Source organism: Aptenodytes patagonicus, chromosome 4, assembly GCF_965638725.1.
Source record: "Aptenodytes patagonicus chromosome 4, bAptPat1.pri.cur, whole genome shotgun sequence".
Lineage (NCBI taxonomy): Eukaryota > Metazoa > Chordata > Aves > Sphenisciformes > Spheniscidae > Aptenodytes > Aptenodytes patagonicus.
In genome coordinates this window covers 66,198,895-66,220,053 of record NC_134952.1, presented here as the reverse complement: position 1 = coordinate 66,220,053, position 21,159 = coordinate 66,198,895, and the positions used below count along the sequence as shown (strand labels likewise).

Sequence of the window (21,159 nt, the reverse complement as noted above, 5' to 3'; positions counted from 1 at the left end):
AGCACACTAATTCTTAGAAACGTTCCCAAATGTGCAGTTCTCAGACCCTCTTCCTGATTCTCCCTTTTACCAAGAATGAGGAAAGGCATGACACAAGTTTTCTGCTACTCCATGAAGAGCAACAGTGTATTTCCCAAAAGATAACTCAACCAAACCACTAGTTGTTCTAAAAATAATGACTTTTTAAAGCATGAAAGTAAATATTCAAAATCCTGTAATTTTTTTTCATATTAATTCCTGTTTATTGTAGACATTCACTGACATTCACTTACAGAGTCTTACTGACCAAGTACAGAGCAGAAAGCATGCAAGTATCAGAAGCTTAGTCACAAAGCCAACAAAAATGTACAAGTGCTCTAAATAACTAAAAAAGTGTTGGCAATGTATGTCTTGGAAACCACACAGGTGGAGAAGAATAAGAAATATTTCAATTACACTACTCCTGCATAAATAACATACCAAATACATCCCACAAATAAGAATAATTGTTTGCTAAAGGTGATGAGGGGTTTTGTGAAGAATGTTTTAGTCCACTGTTGACATTTGGGGCAGGATGGTGGGATTTCCCCAGAAAATATGTTCAGAGGGAAAAAAAAAATTTCTCATGACTGCCCTTGCAGGTATTCTGAAACTGTCAGGAAGTTCCATTTTAACATTTTCATAGTGAAACTATTTGAGATCTAAATGTTAATTTACAGAAAAAAGTAAAAGTAAGTACTGAATCTCCCCAAATTATCAACACTGTGAAATGCCAAGTACTGCACCTGGGGAGGAATAACTCCAGGCACCATTACACGCTTGGGGGCCAACAGTCTGGAACACAGCTTTGCAGGGAAGGACCCAGGGGTCCTGGTGGACAACAAGCTGAACATGAGCCAGCAATGTGCCCTCGTGGCAAAGGAGGACAACAGCATCCTGGGCTGCATTTAGGAAGACTGTTGCTAGCAGGTCAAGGGAAGTGATCCTTCCTCTCTGCTCAGTGCTACTAAGGCCACATGTGGAGTGCTGTGTCCAGCTCCGGGCTCCCCAGTACAAGAAAGATAGGGACGTGCTGGAGCAATTCCACTGATGAGCCATGAAGATGATTAGGGACTGCAACATCTGTCATACAAGGAGAGGCTGAGCGAGCTGGGGTTGTTTAGCCTCGAGAAGAGAAGGCTCAGGGGGGATCCTACCACTGTTCTTAAGTATCTGCTGGGAGGAGTAAAGAAGATGCAGCCAGACGCTTCCAGTGGTCCTGAGCAACCTGATCTAGTTGACTCTGCTTTGAACAGGTGGGTTGGGCCAGGCACTCTCCAACATCATCTGTTCTGTCATTTGGTAACAATTCTTTCTTCTCTTATTCATTAATAAGGCATATAACTTTCATGACCCAGCTAATATCATGCTAGGCACATGCATAAACAAAGATATTGCACTCACTAGTTAAAGCATATATGAAGCAGCTTAGGTGATAAGGCTATCAAAGGTCCAATCTGACTTGACTTCAGTCTGGACAAAGAATTTCACTCAACTAAACCTTACATTAGGATGAACAAGATGTGTGATTTATAGCCTAATAGTACGTAGCAGAAAGCAAACCTCCTGTAGCAACTGTCAGAATTGTGTCTTTCATTCTCATTCAGTTCAGCCACAACAGGGCATCATAAAGGCCACAACTAAAATACCCCTTAATTCCATTAAGAAAGTATTGAACAAATAAAATGCAAAGCCACAGGATTTAAGAAACATGATCTTTCAACAGTTAAATGTTTTGTCTCTATCGTTCGTGGACATATATTGCAAATATGCTTCAGCAAACAAATCTCTCAGCTAATCCATATTACTTGATCATCCAACTTCTTTTAAGAAGAAAAGCCTACATGAGACTCATCTGAGCTATGTAAGAGTACTTTGAATCATTTTAATAATCTTTTCTCTTCTCATATTTTAATCTCATTAGTTACATCCTAAAATCATTGACTAGGAGTTAGAAAACAGTAACACCGAAAGTTTGTCTGGGCAACCATTTTCTCCAGTTTCTGATCTCCATTTGCTTTTCTGAATTTTTCTCTCTCCGTCAAAGTAAGAGATAAAAAAGCATCAATCTAAAATCAGAAAACCAAAGGCTCCTTAAGCCTTTGGCTTTTATGATCCATTCCCAGTCCTTTACATACCATGGAGGAAAATAAAACAACTAAAATAATCCTTTGTACAGGGATATTTACTTTGAGATACAAGGATCTTGACTGCAGTTCTACCATTGTCTTCTATCAAATGGAAGGTGTCCAGCTACGTCAATAAGTCAATACGTAAATTCATTGCACTGAGTAAATTAATAGCACTGATGGTTTTTTCTATTCACCAGAGAGAAGCTTTTGTTTACAGACAGCCAACTATGCATTTTACTACAATGAAATTACAGATACCACATGTAGATCCTCTCTCTGGTGCTTGCTACACAAAATCCTTACCTTGGAACACCAAGGTTAGTATTGATGATATATCAGCCTTCTTAAGACAAACTTCAATCACTGGCAGAAGAGTGGCTGTATAAACAGGTGACTCAAGGGAGCAGGAATAAGAGAGAGAGAGTAATGAGTGTCTGCGAACTGCTATGAAAAGGCTGAGCGTGAAAGTCAATTTCAAGATCTCCAATAAGAGACTGGACTTGCATCTAAAAGCCTGTGCTTCTTTCTCTGGAAACTCTATCATAACACCTCTTGTTCAACTATGAGTTTATTTTTTAATTTATACAGTTGCCCTATTTTTATAACAAAGACTATAATTCACCCTTGGTCTTGTAATAAAATGATAGTTTTACTGCAACATGAGCTCAGAAAAATCCTCCAAGTTTACTACCACATCTCTGGCAGCTGTACAGACAGAAAATGCAGTAAATAAACTCTTTCCCTATAAATTCTGTTTATGGCTAGTTTGGCAAGGTAGATGTTAGTGTTAAAAATGCCTTTTTAAACTATAAATAATTTGAAAACAAACCTATTTAGCAGAGAAAAAAATTTAGCCAGATGCGAATATAAATGCATGACTACCAAGAGTTATATGTAATTACAGCTATTTAACAAGACTCTTTGCTGACTTCAGCAGGAAAAAAAAAAAAAGGAAATAAATGAAACTCATTCTAGTCAGATTTACACAAACCCAGATCATCATTTACCACTAATATTGTGTGCAAGTTCAGACTGTAATGATCAATGAGCAATGCTCTGTTATCATACACTTGAAGGACCAGGCATTCATTTTTATACCTATTTCAAAAAGCAAAGAAAAGCATTCTAGTTTCATGTCCAAGTTTCTATTTCAGTAGACACTTACCAAGTAAATATTTAAAATTATTCTTACCGTACAGGAATAACTCTTTTAATCAACAATGAAACTTAACATTTATCACTTCCAGTATATTCTACCCCAGAATAGACTGCCAAAACCACAGAAAACATATTTTTTTTTTTAAATCGACTCTTAGAGATGGGTTCCTAGGATAACAAATGGCAATTTTTGATAGTCTTTAGTTTCGAGATTCTTCGGATGGAGCACACACATCCTTTTCAAGATGCTTACCCTTTTGCAAGCCACTACTTGATTAAAGTTCTATTATTAGCTCTCAGATGATGGAATGGAAGCCCGAAACAGGAAGGGAAGCTCCCAGCCTCCAGCCTCCTGGGGCAGGCTGTGAAATGGAGACTCTTGGCAATCTCAGCAAACAGCTTTCTACATCAAGAATGTCTCTTCACTGACTGTTGTAGAAATCCAAGGGACACTAAATGTACCTCTTACCTATCACTACATATATATATTGCAACAAATATAGTATTAAAATCTTTCTGAAAAGCTACTTAATATTACACCTTTTATATTACTTTCTGAAGTGACAAACTTTGGTCATCTTTGCCTTCCTCCAGAAAGACTCCCCCTGCAACTCTGTTTATTACGAATCACTGCTATTTATATCTGCATTACTTCATCCTTCTAAGTAAGGTAGTTTTGCCACTGACATTAACATTTTGTCTTATTTCCTTCATTCCAGTACAGCAAGAGAGAAGAAAGCCGAAACTGATCTTGTTAAACAAAGCACTGATTGTGTATTTGAAATAACCTGTTTATTTAGTGCTAAGATCTCCATCAGCAGAGAGAAACCTTGAAAATCATGTTTAACAAGAACACTAATGATAGCTCATCCTCAACAATCACCACTGATATATGGAGCAGAACACATTCTATATACACACACAGATACACATCTAAATTTATATACACATATTACATAAAAAGAAAAGCATAGATGGATGTGTATATAAATCCTTTTCACAGTAATTTCTCTGACTTCAAACTCCCTGCCCTTGGTTTCAGATAACTATCACTACTGCACTTTCTGAAAAAGTAATTTTTAGGAATGACAAGAGCCAAATCTTTTTCCTGTATCAAGCAAAATTTCTGTAAATGGTTTATGAAACTTTAACCATAAAATACTTTAAGTGCTTTTTCTTCTCTCTACTTAAGGTCCCATTTCAGGCAAGTACTCTAACAAAAAAGAGTGAAAAAGTTATTTTGCTTTAAGCAAATTTTAAAGTGTATTCTGGTAGGGTTTTTTGTGCTTTTTGTTTGCTTGCTTTTTACATTGACCTCACTTACCAGTCCAAATTTTAGAATTAAATTAGACCTTGACATTCTTACCTTTTTTTTTTTCTCCTTTTGACATCTAACATCTGAGTTTCTAAAGGCAGACATTGACACATTTCTATTTATAAACAGTGCATATTCCTCTCTCCAAGAATTACTTTTAAACAGAAAAAAAAAAATCATTATTTTTAGAGTGAAAACTTCTCTCCAGAAGGTATCTTTAAAAGTAGTGAATGTTTTCCATGAAAACGATGTAAAAGAAAATAATTCCATACATGCACCAACATGCAGAAACAGTTTCCCCCAAACAGTACAAGTCGAAGGCCACTGTAATGAACAAGAGCCTTTCAATGTCCTTATTAGGTTTGGAACCAAGCCTGTGTGATGAAAACCCAGAAGGTAACCAATATGACCCTAATGAAGAGTTGCAGACCTGTTGTCAGGAATGGCTACTCTACACTCCGCATCAGGTCTATTTCTCCTCAAAATGCAGAGAAATTCAGTGGCCTCTGAGACAATATTCAGTGCTGATGCTTAAGGAGACCAATACAGTTTCATAATGGATGACTACTGCACTTTTCCTGTTACCATATACGGTTCCAGCTATTTGTTTTGAGTTTCCATCAGCTCACAGCTTCTTGCAATCAGCTGGTAACAGCTGGATTAGGAAATACAATCAAGCTGCCTCCCCAACTGCAAGACAAGTCATCATTTACTTTTTTTACTATCACCATGGATGTTTAGCAGAATAAATAAATCAGCCTCCAAGACCTTCTGTGAGCTTCCTCATCACAGCAGAGATTACTGATTGAGCTCAAAATGTTCCTTCCTGCAGTGCATGGGGCAGGAAAGACTGCGCGTGCTGAAGGGCAGCAGAGGAGTCAAACACAGGCATCCTGCCACAGCAAATACCTTGCCAGCAAGGTGCTCCAGCTGGTGCCCTTTGGAGCCCCTTCACGTGCCAAGATGACATGAAACCTAAGCAGCAAAGGCAAAAAGAAAGGTCGAACTAAGCTGTCACCTCAGTGCATTTTAAATGGGAGCTTGACTAAAAATGTCCATGTCTCCTGTATCATTTCATTATAGTGTCACTGAAATTATTACTGTAGCATTTTAATACAGGTTTCTTCACTTCACTACAACATACTTATTCTATTTCCCACCTTGCAAAATACAGCTCTCTAAAGGCCCTGATTAAATGGAAATATGTTTTAGTTGAGCTACATTTTTTCAGAAATCAGACCACAGCTCTCTGGTTATCTATACGTTAAACAAGAAAAGGTGATTTAAAGAGGTCTACACACATTTCTATCTGAAAATGTATGGAAATGACCAAAAAAAGAAATAAAAACTATTGAAACGGGAGTCAAACTGACAAATCTTCAACAGGAATCTTTCCCCAGTCAGATCTGTGACAGTGTATGCCTAGATGTTTATGATCTTAAAGAACTTGTTCAGAGATCCAAATGCACTCATGCTTATTCTTGAAAAAGCAAACACAAAGTCCAAGCCCACAACTCATCCAGTCCCTTTACTGTCACCCATAAAGGATTAGAATAGTATAATTTTCATATCCATGACATCTGCAGTCCAATTTTGAATCCATATTACTCATTCTGTTTAAAATATTACAGTCATTGCCTGAAATGTCAAAGTCAAGCGGCCCTTTCCAGCAAAGATATACTGGGAAGCACAATGAATTTGTATTTCTAAGGGCAACTAGATTTGAAAACTTTGCTGTGAAATCTATTTTACAATTCAGTCATGCTGAGACAGCTCTTACCTGCCAAACTTTCACATGGGTGGTCTGAAGAAAGATGATCGAGCCATTATACATAAGACAATGTAAAAGAAGTTGCAGAGAAAAAAAAAGGCTGGAACGCTTATTTTTAGTAAACGTATTTACAATAAAAGTTCACTCAACATCTGTCACTGGTGGCTCCAAATGTGCTATATTATAATTTTGCCAATTATACTGCTGGGTAAAACTGTAAAATAACAAAATAATTCACTATGTGGCAAAAGAAGCTACACACTTGGAAAACTGCTGAGCAAAAGAGGAATCAGAGGCTGGAATGTATTAAGAAAAAGGAGGGTCTGCAGTAAAATTTGCTATTACTTGCTGACAAATTCTTCTCTTACTACGCTGAACCTGCTCTGCTGATATCTTCTTTTAAAACAATTATACACATGAAACTGTCAAATTTGTTCATGTTAAGAAAGTGCTTTTCCATCAAAACCTTTAGTAGTTCTTAAAGGTGACTATCCTCTCCAGCTCCATCACCACCACAAACCACAAGCCTGTGTATAGCTCCACACCTTGTACAGACCAAAGTATCTTGACTGAGCTGACAATTCAGATGCGCAAGATTATGCCCTTTTGGCTCAAGCTGTACAAAAATACCTCTGTGACTCTCTCATCTGCAGCTTGAACCTCAATTTAGTTATCTTTCTAATTACATGAGCTGGTGATGCCCTAACGAGAATCATTTTGGAATCCACTGATCAGTTCTGTATACTGATAGAAGATAAACTCTTTTCCCATAGCCATTCTCACTCACAAAGATGGTGCAGGGATACATTAGGAAAGGCAATGTGGAAACAGCTATGCTCTTCACACATTGCCTGGCACGCTTCTCATAATGGGTGCCATTTTAGTTTGCCTGGTGACTAAAATATTCATGAGGATGCTGAATATAAAGTATGTTTACATACTTGTCATCTGTATATACTCTGCTAATTCTTTATACTTGGCTCTGAAAGTGACTCGGTTGTAGAATCCTTTTATGAACAGTACTGTAAAACCAGTACTTTCTGGTTCCACATTTCTCTTGTCACTAATTCACTATATAGTCTGCTAGCTGACAATAACTTTTGTTAACTGCCAGCCTAGGAAATTCAACCTGGTCAGTGAAAGAAGCCAAGTTTTTTTTTCATTCTGCTTTAAAAGGGCTCTAGGCCAAAATGCTTTCCCTTACATGTGTGACACATAAGAGATGACAATCTCATGGTTTCCAAAGTATGCTATACTACTCGCTCTTTGTATGCTCAAGGATTTACTGAATCCAGAGCAAGGTAAAAATCTGAAAAATGGATCAGAGCTGGGGGTGCCTATCAATATTCAGTGGCAGAAAATACATGGGCAAAGGAAGTTAAAGTGTGATTTGTAGTTAAACCATATTGAGTAAATGTTTGCCCAGCATTTGGAGAATGGGTATAAGACACTGAATCTGTCAAAGACATCTCACGTTCAGTGCTCTGAACTGTCAGCAAGGTATATAAACTTTGGACAGTTTTCAAGTTGTGTTAAGCATCAAAGCAGCAAAGCCAGGAAAAGTCCAGTTTCCTCATTTAACAGCAATTTACAAGACTAGGGAAATACAGACACCAAGGCAGAGTCTGTGCACCTGGCAGAAGGTGAGTACCTAGTACATTCAAACTGTCAGTCACATGATAAATCTGTTATTTTTGGATCTACAAATTGAAATAGAAAACAGCTACTATCTTCCATAGCCACCTCACAGTCATAATTTAAAAGACTAGCTGCTTTGCCTGACAAACAGAACAAAAGCTGTCAGTATGGAGAAAAAGAAACATCATTTTACAAGCTTTCTTGCTGCGTTTCTCAACTGATTAAAAATCAAAATTCAACCAAGCACTAAAAATGTACTGTCAGCAAGTCATCATCTGCAATGTGATAATCATGGAAGGAGAAAAAAGTCAACATAAAAAGGTTAACCCTAAAAGACTACTCAAATTCTAGTTTCCCAAAACTAACCCTGCAATCTCTGCAAGGCTATTCTAAGCAGACAGAAACAGAAGATCAGAGATGCTGAAATGTCACTTGGCGCTGTTCTGGGATGAAAGAAAGCGAATGCTGCCACATATGTCACCTTTACCCTCCCAGCCAAAGGGCTAGTCCACAGCCTGCTCCTATGCTGACACTGTCAACCAACCCAGGTTGCTCTCTAACTCATTCAGCGCACTCTTGTCCAACTGGGGTAATTCTATATCTACAGTCTCTCACACTGAGGGATATCTCTGACACAGGTAAGATGCTAGCAGGTAAAACTGATGGTTTGTAAGGATACAAAATGTTTTACCTGCTGTATAACAAGCCAAAATGCCTTTGTTCAAAAGGAACAAAATTAAAAATTACTTAGGTTTTCGAGTTGCCCTGTTACACCAGAAATTTCAAGATGTAGATGCTCTGACACAATTTTAAAACAAGATTTTTGTTTGAATTAGAAACTCTACCCCGTTCTGTGGCTCATGGTGAATTAGCGACCCCAGAGCTACAAAACTTATTTCCAGTTTGTAAATGGGCACCAACCATTTTTGTATGGAAAAGTGTAACACCATGAATCCAGAAAAGAACAAAAGAACAAACAAACACACAAAAAAATCCAAAAAAACCCCTCAATGTCCTGTTTGCCACTTGCTTTCACTCCTGCCTTTGAGTCTTCCTCCTTTCTGCTTCCCTTCCTAACTGCCTCTCTCTTTATCACCAAACTTTAGCCTGCAGAAAAGGAGGCTGAGGGGAGACCTCATCGCTCTCTACAACTACCTGAAAGGAGGTTGTAGCGAGGTGGGTGTCGGTCTCTTCTCCCAAGTAACAAGCGATAGGATGAGAGGAAATGGCCTCAAGTTGCACCAGGGGAGGTTTAGATTGGATGTGAGGAGAAATTTCTTTACTGAAAGAGTGGTTAAACATTGGAACAGGCTGCCCAGGGAAGTGGTTGAGTCCCCATCCCTGGAGGTATTTAAAAGACGAGTAGATGAGGCGCTTAGGGACATGGTTTAGTGGGCGTGGTGGTGTTGGGTCGACGGTTGGACTCGATGATCTTAGAGGTCTTTTCCAACCTCAATGATTCTATGATTCTATGATTCTATGAAACTCTTGCCCATTCAGGTGAGTTTTCCCACTCATGTCATGCCAGACGTCTCACATTGTTCACAAACTTCACCTAGGCTTCATACAAAATCTCTTGTTTCATATTGTCTTTCTATTTTGCACAACTTCTGTTGTATTCCAATTTTTTTGGCTGTCACTGTTTTTTATGGCTGTCAAAGGACAGCAGGTCTTAGGACAAAGGGCAACTTTTTGCTTTCTATAAAGCACTGTGAAAATCCGTAGACACATGAATATCAGAGAATAAATAGCAACAATACATGCTGACAAAGAAAATTGAATTATCTGAGCTGCATTTCCTTCCAGGCTGGCTCTAGTTTTTCTATTTCTGGTTCCATTGCTTCTTTGTTTTGATACCTGCCCTTTTATTTATTTATTTAGATATTCTGTCCTATAGCCCTACCTCTCTGATTCCATATGGTCACAGCTATTCTCCTATCACAGGAGAAACCCCTTGTCCCTAAGACGGAACAGAAGTGTTTAGTGCAATTGCTCTTATGTTAAACACATGGTAATCAGTGATGACGATGCAAAAGTCTTCATTTCAGTGGTGACAGGATTTCAAGTGAATAAAATAAAAGCGTAAGTCTGAACTCAGTTAAGGAATGGCTGCAATGCACTAACAGTAGTTAATTCCAACCCTGATTTCCTCCTTGAACTGAAATTTGTCTGCGACTGAATTCCAGGCAGACAACCTCCCACAAGAGAAGCAAGGTGAGTCTTGAAAAAAGTCTGTCTGATATGTCGCAGTGTAGGAGTGAGATAGAACAAATGTGAGAAGAGAGAGATCTGGCAGTGTCCAAAAGGAAGTTTTTGACAGGGTAGGAGCAGATAGGTGCCTGACATCTGTAAAGCGAGTTATAAAATGTTACTGCCTGATAGCAAAAAGTGTAAATTTAATTGAGTTTTTAATCAGCCAACACAGACAGAGCTTAAGTTACACAAACATCAGTTAACTTCTCTGCAGCCACAGAATTTACAAACAGCTGATAGATTTTTTAATGGCTCTAACAGGATCATAGCTGCTTATCCATTCATGGCTATGAACAAACCTGCTCTATACCTAAGAGTTGTACTGCTCCAACTGAAAATCCTGGGTGTCAAATGAGCCCAACAGTGCCTTTACAGTACTGTAATTTATGACCAAGTAAAGTGAGTATTGCTGTCAGGGTTCATAAAAACAGGTTGCGCAGAGATAGTTTCTACACCAACTTATTTACATTTTTTTTTCATAAACTTGCAGAGAGAAAATTTTAAATAGATTTTGCCTGCTTAACTATCGTAGTCATGGAAACTATACAGGTTCTTTAAGGAGAAAAGAAGAAAAAAGGACAGAGTCAGAAATATAGGCAGTCTGAGTATTTTAGAGACAGCGACCTTGATCTCTTTGCTAGGAGAGCATACACTGTGGCATGTTTTATTACATATCGTTTGTGATTACCAGAACCTAAATCACGTTTTAGATTTCTGTGTACTAGCAAAGGGAAATGAAACACAAGAAGACAAACATGAAATAGGTGGTAACTTCCAGCCTACCAGGAATCTCTGCAGTTAGGTAGAAAAAGGACATTACAAAAAAAAATTTAGAAATATTTTTTGTAAAGTAATTACATGTTAGACCTTTAAAAAAAAAAAAGATACAACAATAATTCTTGCTCAAACATGACATCTCAGGTACCCCTGTCATACAAAACTGGGTCTTCATCCTGCCTCAGGTGCCTTCATGCACTGCTACTGGATATACACCTTTCTTTTTCTTCTTTCCCACTTACATTAAAGATAGTAGTAGTAGATAGAAGTTGTAAGAATCAAAGCAAACATGGAATAGAAGCTGCTTATTCTTAAAGACAACTAACTTCTCTCATCTTTCAGACATGTTATGTATAGTTTGACATATGGCAGCTGTTCTCTGTGATCCTAATGGCAGTTTCCTCCACATCCAAGCTAAGTTCTTTGTTGCGTCATTAGCAAGAGCAGTGCAAGACATTGCCTCCTCCTCTCACCCCATATCCAAGCAAACTGTCTCTGAATATGTGTTACTATGCAAATTCTAATAATATCACCTTAATAAACACAAATCTGACCAACTTAGATAAGAACCTTCACTCAATATTCTGGAGCTCAAATCCACAGAGCTACTCAGTCTTTGCTGTTCCCACTGGGAGTCTCTCAGCACCTTAAAATTCATGTGCTGGTGATCCAGATTCCAAATAAAATCGGGAAATTTGCTATCTTTCTGAAGAATCAAGGCATAGATATATCAGAACAACAAACCAGAATGTGCTGTTCCAGATGTACATCAGATGGTGATCAATGCCTAACTGAATACATGCAATTAAATTTTTGGCATTTCAGAGCAACGACATGCTAGAAAATCCAAACAATACTACAATGTGAATGCAAATTGGTAGTTGGAGAAAAATCCTGCAATGTACAAATGAATGAGTGAAGCTTGAAGCTTGCTGTGAGTTTACTTATGGTATTTCAACATTTAAGAACTTCCTGAAGTAAACAAAAATTCTGGCAATAGTTTAAACCACTTGGTCTCAGGAGAAAAAAAAAAAAAAATCTCATCAGGTGTTGCCATTGTATGAAATTACATTAGCACTGGGAAACATCAGAGAATTTGTTTAAATTGACATGCTTATTTCACTAACAGTACAGTAGTAGTTCACAGTACAAACTGACAGCTATTTTCTCCATTACTGTCGCACAAAACACTTGTAAAACTCTCTAAAGGTTGTCTTCAAAAACCTCCTCAGGAGTGGAGTGTCAAAGCACATCAGCAAAGCACACAATAGCATGAGAAAGAGAACACAGGCTGAACTAATGGATACAATTTGGAGAATCTTTAACAGAACAGGATAAATCCGCAGTGCCAGCTGACAATGTTAAACACAAAAAGTCTGCGAGATGTGACTGTGTAACTGAAATGCAAGTAACTAAACTCACGACATACGTTCAAGTGCTGATTCACAGGAGAGACTGGGACTGACAAAATTAACACTGCCACTCCCTTCAGGGCCACTGAAATTCTAGGCATATCTGGGTACATGGTTCACTTCATTTTTCCTCTGAATGACATGTATTCTTTCTTCTCCTCTTCTGAGGAGATAGATTAGTGATCTATCCCGCGGTGAGAACACCTCTGAACTTCAGTGGAACTATGCCAGTTTATACAAGTGAAAATGTTCACCTCTATCAAGGAATACAGTAGTTCAATTCAGTGGCACAAAGAAACCAAAGCAATATTACTGGGATAGCAGGGTCACGATGGAGAAATATATTGATCTCTCAAGAACTTTAATACACCAGTGTCCAGCTAAACAATACAAATAAGGTTGTGCATTAACTGTAAGACACTGAGATGTCCACTATTCTCTATCTCTTTTCCACTGCACCATAGCAAAAGCATAGATTATTATTCTTCTTTGATCAGTGTGGGTTCAGAATTGACTACGCTCGTAAGTGTCAGCTCCTCTCTTCTATGGCTTTTACCATTATTCCCATTGCAATATCGCTTTAGAATCTTATGCTCAGACAAGGAGTCAGTTGTGCTACACAAAACCAGAACTGAAGGATAACCATCATACAAAAGAGCTCAACTGTTTTTGCAGACTCAGAGATCTGATCCTCTTCATCACTTACAGGCACATTCCACACAGAAGGTAGTCATATTAAATTAAAATCTATTTTTAAGTGGTTCTATTGATTGACTATGTTCATATCTTCACAGACCTCCACCAGAGATCCATGGGATGGAAAAGGTTATTTAATTTATTTACAAGTTTAATTACTTGTATCCTCAAGCCTGTAAGTGATGTCTTCACTACCTGCCATGGAAAACTGGACTTCACCCTTGCTTCCATCATAAATTCAAAAACTATCACAGCCCCTTCAAATTGCTTTTGAAATATTCCTATACAACATCATTTTTCTAGATATCACAGGCAGTATCAAAAATATCACAGGCAATATAAAAAATGATAGCTTGCAAACCACAGCAGAAAACCTACAGATCAATTGCCTTGCTTCCAGGCAAAAAGCATTCATTTAAGACACAAAGAAACACCCACTCCAACATCAGCATATTTCTGTTGATTTTATGGAACATGAGAATTCCTCTCCCTCCACCCTCATCTAAACCATCCATACCCGCAGGCTGAAAATGACCTGTCTCTCTCTCTCTCCCCCTTGTAAAATAAGGTAGTTGTCAGCTCCCTTCTAACATTGCAGAGGGGTATCAACTACCTCTTCTCGCAGTGGTTTAAGTGGCATGTATCTAATTAAACTCAGAAAACTGTTCTCAACTCATTTTACCTTTGACGTTTTCTGTTTCTATCACAGACTTGAAGATCAAGTCGTGTGGTTAAAAGCCTGCGTAGTTTTCACAACTACAGCTTGGTCTAATAAACTACAAAGGTCTGCTTCAGCTATGTCCCATTGTCATCCTGCCTATAACAACATGATAATTTTATGCAAACACAGCCTATATAGTCTTTCTCACAGATATCAGTGTGATGTACAGTAAACAAACAGCCTAGACTTGCATTAAGAGTAGTTTTTGCAGAGCAAAGAGGAACTTCCCTGCTCAAGAGATTCCAAGCAGCTTTTTCTTTCTTCCTGCTGGCAAAAATAATTTTGTGAATGCAGTTAACACAAATCCCATTGAAAGATCCCACAATTAATTTCCGAAGGTACTGAATGCACTATGTCTACAGCCAATACCACTTTCTCACTGAGTTTATAATTATTTCACATAGGCACAATGACAATTATAACTAACACTCACACCATGTGGCTTTCTCTTTTTCACATAATTTAATAAATTATCATCTCCTGAAGACCGTAATATCTTTACTTTAATGCTTCCATATCAAGAAAATGATTTTGCCTTTGATGTAAATTTCAGAATAATCAAGTGAAATCAAGTCCCAACTTCTTTCATAACCACATTCCCTGCTTCCCGTGCCTGCTTCTGTTCCACAACATGAATTATTTTCCACTGAAATTCTCCTGCTTATGTTGACATCTATTTATAGATTTGTATGAGAAAGATTTCAGTACTCTGTGGCTTTGCCACAGAGTAACAACAGAGTAACAACCCTGCAACACCAGCTTCCAGAGCAGCGTGAAAAGCATCATGTCCCTCCTCCATCTCCCTCTGCCTCTTGGGCTGCAGACAGTTTGCCTGTCCAAGTATATGTGGCAAGGTGCTAAGGCAGCCAGCATGCCAGGCATGTGGGTCCCACATCCAAGTTAAGAGGCAAGCTGCTGCCAGCAAGTGGAATTTTGTCCTGAAGTTAGTGCTGAGGCAGTCCTTGGCATGGAATATCTTACACCTGATCGGTACTGAGAGATTTGATGTCAAATTATTGACAAATCTATTATTAAATAGGCCCCTTTTTCTCAAGATGTGGGAATTACAGTTGTGTGGCCAAGTACTGGACAAAGCAGAAAAGTCATCAGCAGCTCAGGTCTTCCACTGTGGGGAAGACAGCATGGACTCCACTTGGCAAGCTGCAAAAATTTAGACTAGTCAAGAAGCAGGCCACTGGCTGCAACTGCTGGCAGCAGCTCAGTCCTGAAAGGGTAGTTAGCATTTACCAATAATACTCTACCTTTATCACTCCATAAAACCAGATGTCGCTATGCACTAAAGCTGTCTCCAGTAGCTGGGTAGCCCGTCACTCCAGCCAGACAACAGGTAGTGTCCTTTTACCTACAATTATCCTGAAGGAAAATCCGGAAATAGTGCATGCTATGAGACGTCTGAGCCTAAATCCCTCTGAGCTATCCCTACCTGTGTCTGCCCTTGGTAGAGGGAACAATCAGAAATCACCCATTCAGCTCCTACGCTTCTGCTAATTCTGGCACTAAGAGGCTGAATTGCATCCCAGATCTGTTACGCTTCTTGAACAACAAGTCATTAAGTATAAACAGAGCCACTGGATCTAAAAGAAACTATGACCTAGGTTTTTCCCACTGTTTTCATAGAGTTGCTCCTCATGGCTATTCTTTCCAAACGAACAAGATGAGCAGGACAAAATACCTCCCCCACCAGAGCCAGCAGCACTGCACAAATAGGCAGTTTTTCGGTATATTTTTTCCCTTAAAATAATCTGCTTTTTATAGATGTAACCCTATATCCACCGAAATACCTATAGTTTCTAAATAGTGTAAGTTTCTACTGTAGAAACTTACACTATTTAAGTTTACTATGTAAACTTATTATTATTACTATATAATTATTATTATTATTATTCTTCAATTAGAAACTTACACAACTGAATTGTCTTCCCTTAGCTAAACTACATATCTTTATCTCACAATTTTTTTCATTAATTTATCACTTCACCATTGATTCCTCATGCTTTGCTTATAGTTTAAGTATTTCTGGGAAATTATGTCTCATGACAGGTAGGTTACAATGTAACATATACTAAGCAAAAATGCTCATTTTCTTCCCCATCTATCATGTAATACTTCCACATCTGTATCATCAAACCGTAAAAGGGCTTTTATGGCCTCTCCATGCTCCTCAGCCATTTCAGGGGATTTGTGTTAACTTTCACTTGAACTTACTTGTTTTCTGATTTGATTTTCTTTCCTAAGGCATTCTTAGTTTTTGCCTGTCAACTCTTAGTATGAAAGACAAATTCACAGGATGTTATTGATTTTATTTAGCTTAACTTCTATGGTTTTTTGCTGCTCATAATTGATCATTACAGCAATTCAGTTGCAGAGGTTCAACAAAATCTGATTTTCCCCTAAAACAAATAGAGGATATTAAGTAGGAAGAAAAACCATCTGTTGCTATATATGGAAGTGGACATATAGTGCAAAATGAACATAAATAGTACTCAACATAAAGTATGTTTCTTTCCCAAAGCTGATTTTAAACTAACCTTTAGCCTTTTTGTGTTTAAGATATGAAATAAAGTACTTGATCATTTAGATCAATCTTTGGACTTGTGTGGCCTCAAAGTATACTAAACACTGGAAGCGACAGACTGAGACCTAAGGATGTGTTGCTAATTGTTGTTACACTGTCAATTGTAGTGCCAATGCCAATGATCCATGGAAGCCCACCTGCCCCTAGGTTGAAGGAACCTGTCGCTTTACCACTGCCTCCAACTGTAAGGTAACACACACTACATCAAAGTCAGAAAAGAGCAGTGATAAAGATGACAGATGGAATTAGACTTCATCTCTGATCAAGTTATAGATAAAAGATCATGGTTGTTACCCTAACGCCTTGTAATTAAACAGGTAACAAATGCCTGCACAGAGACATTTAAATACAAGCCACTGAAATTTAAGAGCCATCTCTAAAAATGCAGAGGCAAAAGCCAACCAGGACATCACAACTCTTGAACATAATAATTTCAAATTCCATAAGCCTTTTGTATTATTTAGGAGAGCTACTGAATTTGTGTCTTTTGTCCGCATTATTCACATCACTGCAACATCTCTTAAGACATAAGGGAAACAGCAGTTACCTCGATTTGAAAGGCTTCCATTCTGAATACTTGCGAATGCTATGGGATACAACAAGTTTCTATATTGCTCTCAGTGACTTTTACTGTACAAAGACTAAAATTACAGGGTTTACTTGGGATATTATTTCCACTGACTCTGGAAATAGTGCCACAGTTGTCAGTTAAGATCTTTCTCCCGCTTTCTTGCTAGTTACATTTTGCTATGTGGAGAAACAAACTAGTGCTATCATTCTCACCAGCAGGAGAATTTATTAGCGAACCACTAGGCTCCTTCTGCCTGAGGATGTCTGTTGCCTGACTGTTATTTTTGCAATTTTAGACAATGTCTGTGGCTAGCAAACTGTGAAGAAATGCAAAAGGCAAATCCTATTTAAAAGCATAAGAGAAACTGCTGATACTTACCAAACTATTCCCTGAGCCCCAGAGCCAATAGGTTTCAAGTTCTGGTAGCGTTTGAGAACTGTGAAGGTTGAGTCACCTACTTCCACGCTGTAGAACTGGTTGTCAACTTTGCTTTTGCTCATGTTGTAATGTTTGGCAATATATGACACATCCACTTGTTTCCCAAATCCCTGTTGTACAGAAGAAGGGAAGGGGGGAGGGAGTGGAAAAAACACAGAAACCAAGGCTGGTAAAACATCAGAATACTAATAAAACAGGCAGCCTATTTTTCCAATATAAATTCTTGTCATCTTAGGCTTATTGTCATAAATCTACATGAATCCTCAAATGCTCTCAAAGACTGTATCAAACCCTCTTTCACCCAGGAAGTAACCATAAAAAGCCACTGATTAAAGAAAGCTAGTGAATTCTCCAGCTGATGTTTGTGACATAGTTACTCTCAACTACTGGTCTCTGCTTGCCATTACTGCTGCTTTATGACTACCAGCTTATGCATTCATGCTGATTCTGCCCTCACTTGTATTGCAATAAATATCTTATTTGAAAATGAGAAGACTTACATCAGCGTAGAAGTGGGACAAGAGACATAGGAATTAGGCTCTTCATCATTGGTCAGATAGAGCAAATAAGTCTATCCACATGAGCACTAAAAGTTTCCCTGAGCATATGATAAAAGCCTTGAGAACCTTTCAACAGGAGTTGCAAAAGAAACAGGGCCATTTATGAGACGAACTGTGACCTGACATGGCTCAGAATCATGGAGAGTATTCAGTAGCTCAGGAGATCTTCCCAAGTTCTAGGTTCCTATGGATAGAAGAGTTGCTCTCATGACCTGACAAATCCATTAGTCCTAAGCAAAGGCTAATTTTCATGACACAAAGGCAAGTTACTGTAAACTTTTTATGCTTGCACTGAAGCTAGCACTGCAGAGCTGTAACCTCACCCAAATTTGTAGAATAACACATTATTAGATGGAGTACAATATCCATAAGTGCTGGTTGAGGTTTTTTGGTGTTTTTTTTTTGTTTAAACACACTGTCCTTGTTTAACCTCTTCTAACTGAGATACCAAAAACCCAGCAGATTCAGAACTGGCTCTTACCTAGTTCTGATTACACAAGCAGCAGCAGGACTGCCTTCTGTTTCCTTTTCATCGCTATCTACTCAAAACACAAAGCAAAGCACTATTTACATATTCTTCACTTGTCCTCCACATGTTCACTGAGCTTAAACTACTTTTAATTGCTTCTTTCTTACAGGCACAAAATTTTTGTAGTTCATTTGTAACTGTGGTATCACGTGTTGCTCAGAATTCACTGTGACCCAAAGGTGTCTGCTTCATTCCAGGCTAGACTTCTAAGAGATGAGCAATATGCGAGTATCTGCACAACAAAACAACTAGTTCAAAATGATTCCTCATTCCCCTGACGCCTGAAGAATTCAACAGTGACACAGAGGTAACATCCAACCCCGGTCATCATACCAAAGAAGGTAAGGACGAGAAGACAGATCAAGAAACACTGAGAAAAAAGATTCCTTGAGAGTGAGGTTTCTTTATGGAGAGGAACTTAATCAGTGATCCAAATGGAAAGCGTAGCCAAAAATACAGGAAAGAAAGATATAAGAGTAGGTGAGAAAAATACGGTAAAGATGTTTGGAAACATCTCATTCAGGCACAGCTCCAGAGATAGGAAGCTAGTAAAGACACACTGTGGAATTGTGTTCAAAATGGAGGAAAGTGATGGCAGCAGCCACATCTAACTCACAGGAGAAATGAGAAGAGAGGAAACACCACAGTTTTTATTAATCAGTTTGTTCTGAGGCCCTAGATTTGAAAAAGAATCAATAGCATGGGAAGAAGCAAGATACAATTAAGATTAGGAAAGAGAAATGGGATCACTAAAAGTTGGTCAAAACATCGCAACACTAAGAAATGAAAAGTACACTCAGTTTATCAACAGTAGTGAAGGGAACATAGAAGCACAGTGTGTTAAGAGCGTAGGAGAGCCAAGATGGGATTAACAGCTCCTCTTTATTTATTGCATGTATTGATGACACAGTATGTTTCAAATGGTTTACACTTCTCAGGAAACTGGAATTACACTGAAATATTGGGTATTGTTTAAGAAGCTTTCTTCTAGTATGCAAGCAGGGCAGCAAGAAGACTGACTACATGAAACAGTATGTCCCAATGCACATCATGGCTTCCTTTAAAAAGAAGGGTAAAGAAGAAGCACATAACAACAGTACAGATGAAGTATTCAAAAAATTAAATTTCTCAATATAATTATATAATTACAGTATTTGTTGTGAAGACAATAGCTAATGAAAAGATTCTCCCTTTTATAAATAAAGACTATAAGGAGCTGAATAATTTAATCACACCTTTTGTTAGAAATAGACAGCTCTTGATACTATGAGGTATCATTTTAGTCCTAGAAATCTAAGAGATAGGTCACTGCTCGTTGATGGCTTATGAATACCAATTAATCTCCTGTTGGATAGAAGGCATAATTATAGGACATTCTGAATCAAGACAGTTTCTTTAATGGTCAGAGTAGTGACTCCATCCAATCTGATTAAAGCATTAGTTGTAATTAAAGTGGTTTATCAAAGTTAGGATAAAATTAAAAAACAGACCATATGAATCAACCAATCAATGGAGAGCAATGCCATTAATAAAGCTGGTCTTTTCTGTGTGTAAAATGAAAAGTTTTTTAAAATCATGTGATTTTTAAACGGTCATTGATGCAATATTGCATCTAGGAAGTATATACATGTTTTGTTCAAGACGGGTAAGCATGACTGTGGAAATAAAGCAAGTTAGCAGAATACAGGGGGGGAAAAAAGATGTCTAGAGAGAAATTAAAGCTTTTAAAATCTTTTTGTTTGGGGTTTTTTTAAAAGCACAAATTGAGTAGAAGTTTGCAAAAATACCCTCGACATGCAAACTAAAATTTCACTCTAAGGTTTTCTTTCAGTGGCATCAGTACAGCACCAATTCTAATTTCAGTATGTAAAATTGCTGACATACTCTATCTGGGACATGAAATTATTTAAACTGGACAATAAAGACTAGTGATGATGCTGTACCAAAGAATTAGCATGTGAATTTACATTCCTGATTCACATTAAAACTTTTCTTAACGTGCATGGCCAGGCCCCTGATATCTCATCTCAGTAATCTTATGTCCTGCTTTTCTGTTAAAAAAAATTAATTAAAAAAATTAATTGTTGCAGCACTATGGAAATACTGTGACATTCAAATTCTAATAATGAAGGTGTGTTTTTCAAAGACGAGAAAAAGCAGGACTACTGCTCCAAGTAAAAACAAAATAATAGAATTGTATTCTAAATAAAGGTATCCTATGCAGCTACAGTTTAGAAAGCCTGAAAATTCTGACAGGCTATGCATGTCTTGATGTTGATTTAAAAAAAAAAAGAAAAACTAAATGAAGGAAAACATGGATGAAGCAGTCAGTATCCTTTAGACATTGTTAGCTATTATTCAGCACTTAAACTTTAATGTCTTATTCTACTCAGAATATACTACTCTGCATTAAGCTGTACTTCAGTAAGAATGTGTAGGGTCCTACAGATAAAACTTATTGGTGATATCAGTCTTACAAAAGTCTAATGAAATTCTATAAGCCTAAAAAAGAAATCTAATTGCCCTACCTTTCTATTACAATAGAAAAGCAGATGTCCTTTTCTTCCTTATTCC

General features: G+C 37.9%; 1 protein-coding gene across 8 annotated transcripts in view; it reads right to left on the bottom strand.

The window, feature by feature from the left end:
* MAPK10 (mitogen-activated protein kinase 10) overlaps positions 1-21,159 on the bottom strand; it is a 179,067-nt gene that overhangs the window by 72,022 nt on the left and 85,886 nt on the right. For all 8 annotated transcript variants that reach the window (XM_076337018.1, XM_076337026.1, XM_076337020.1 and 5 more), the window contains one exon: positions 17,437-17,606. In XM_076337018.1, coding sequence (XP_076193133.1) covers positions 17,437-17,606 — 170 coding nt within the window. The remainder of the gene's footprint in view (positions 1-17,436; positions 17,607-21,159) is intronic.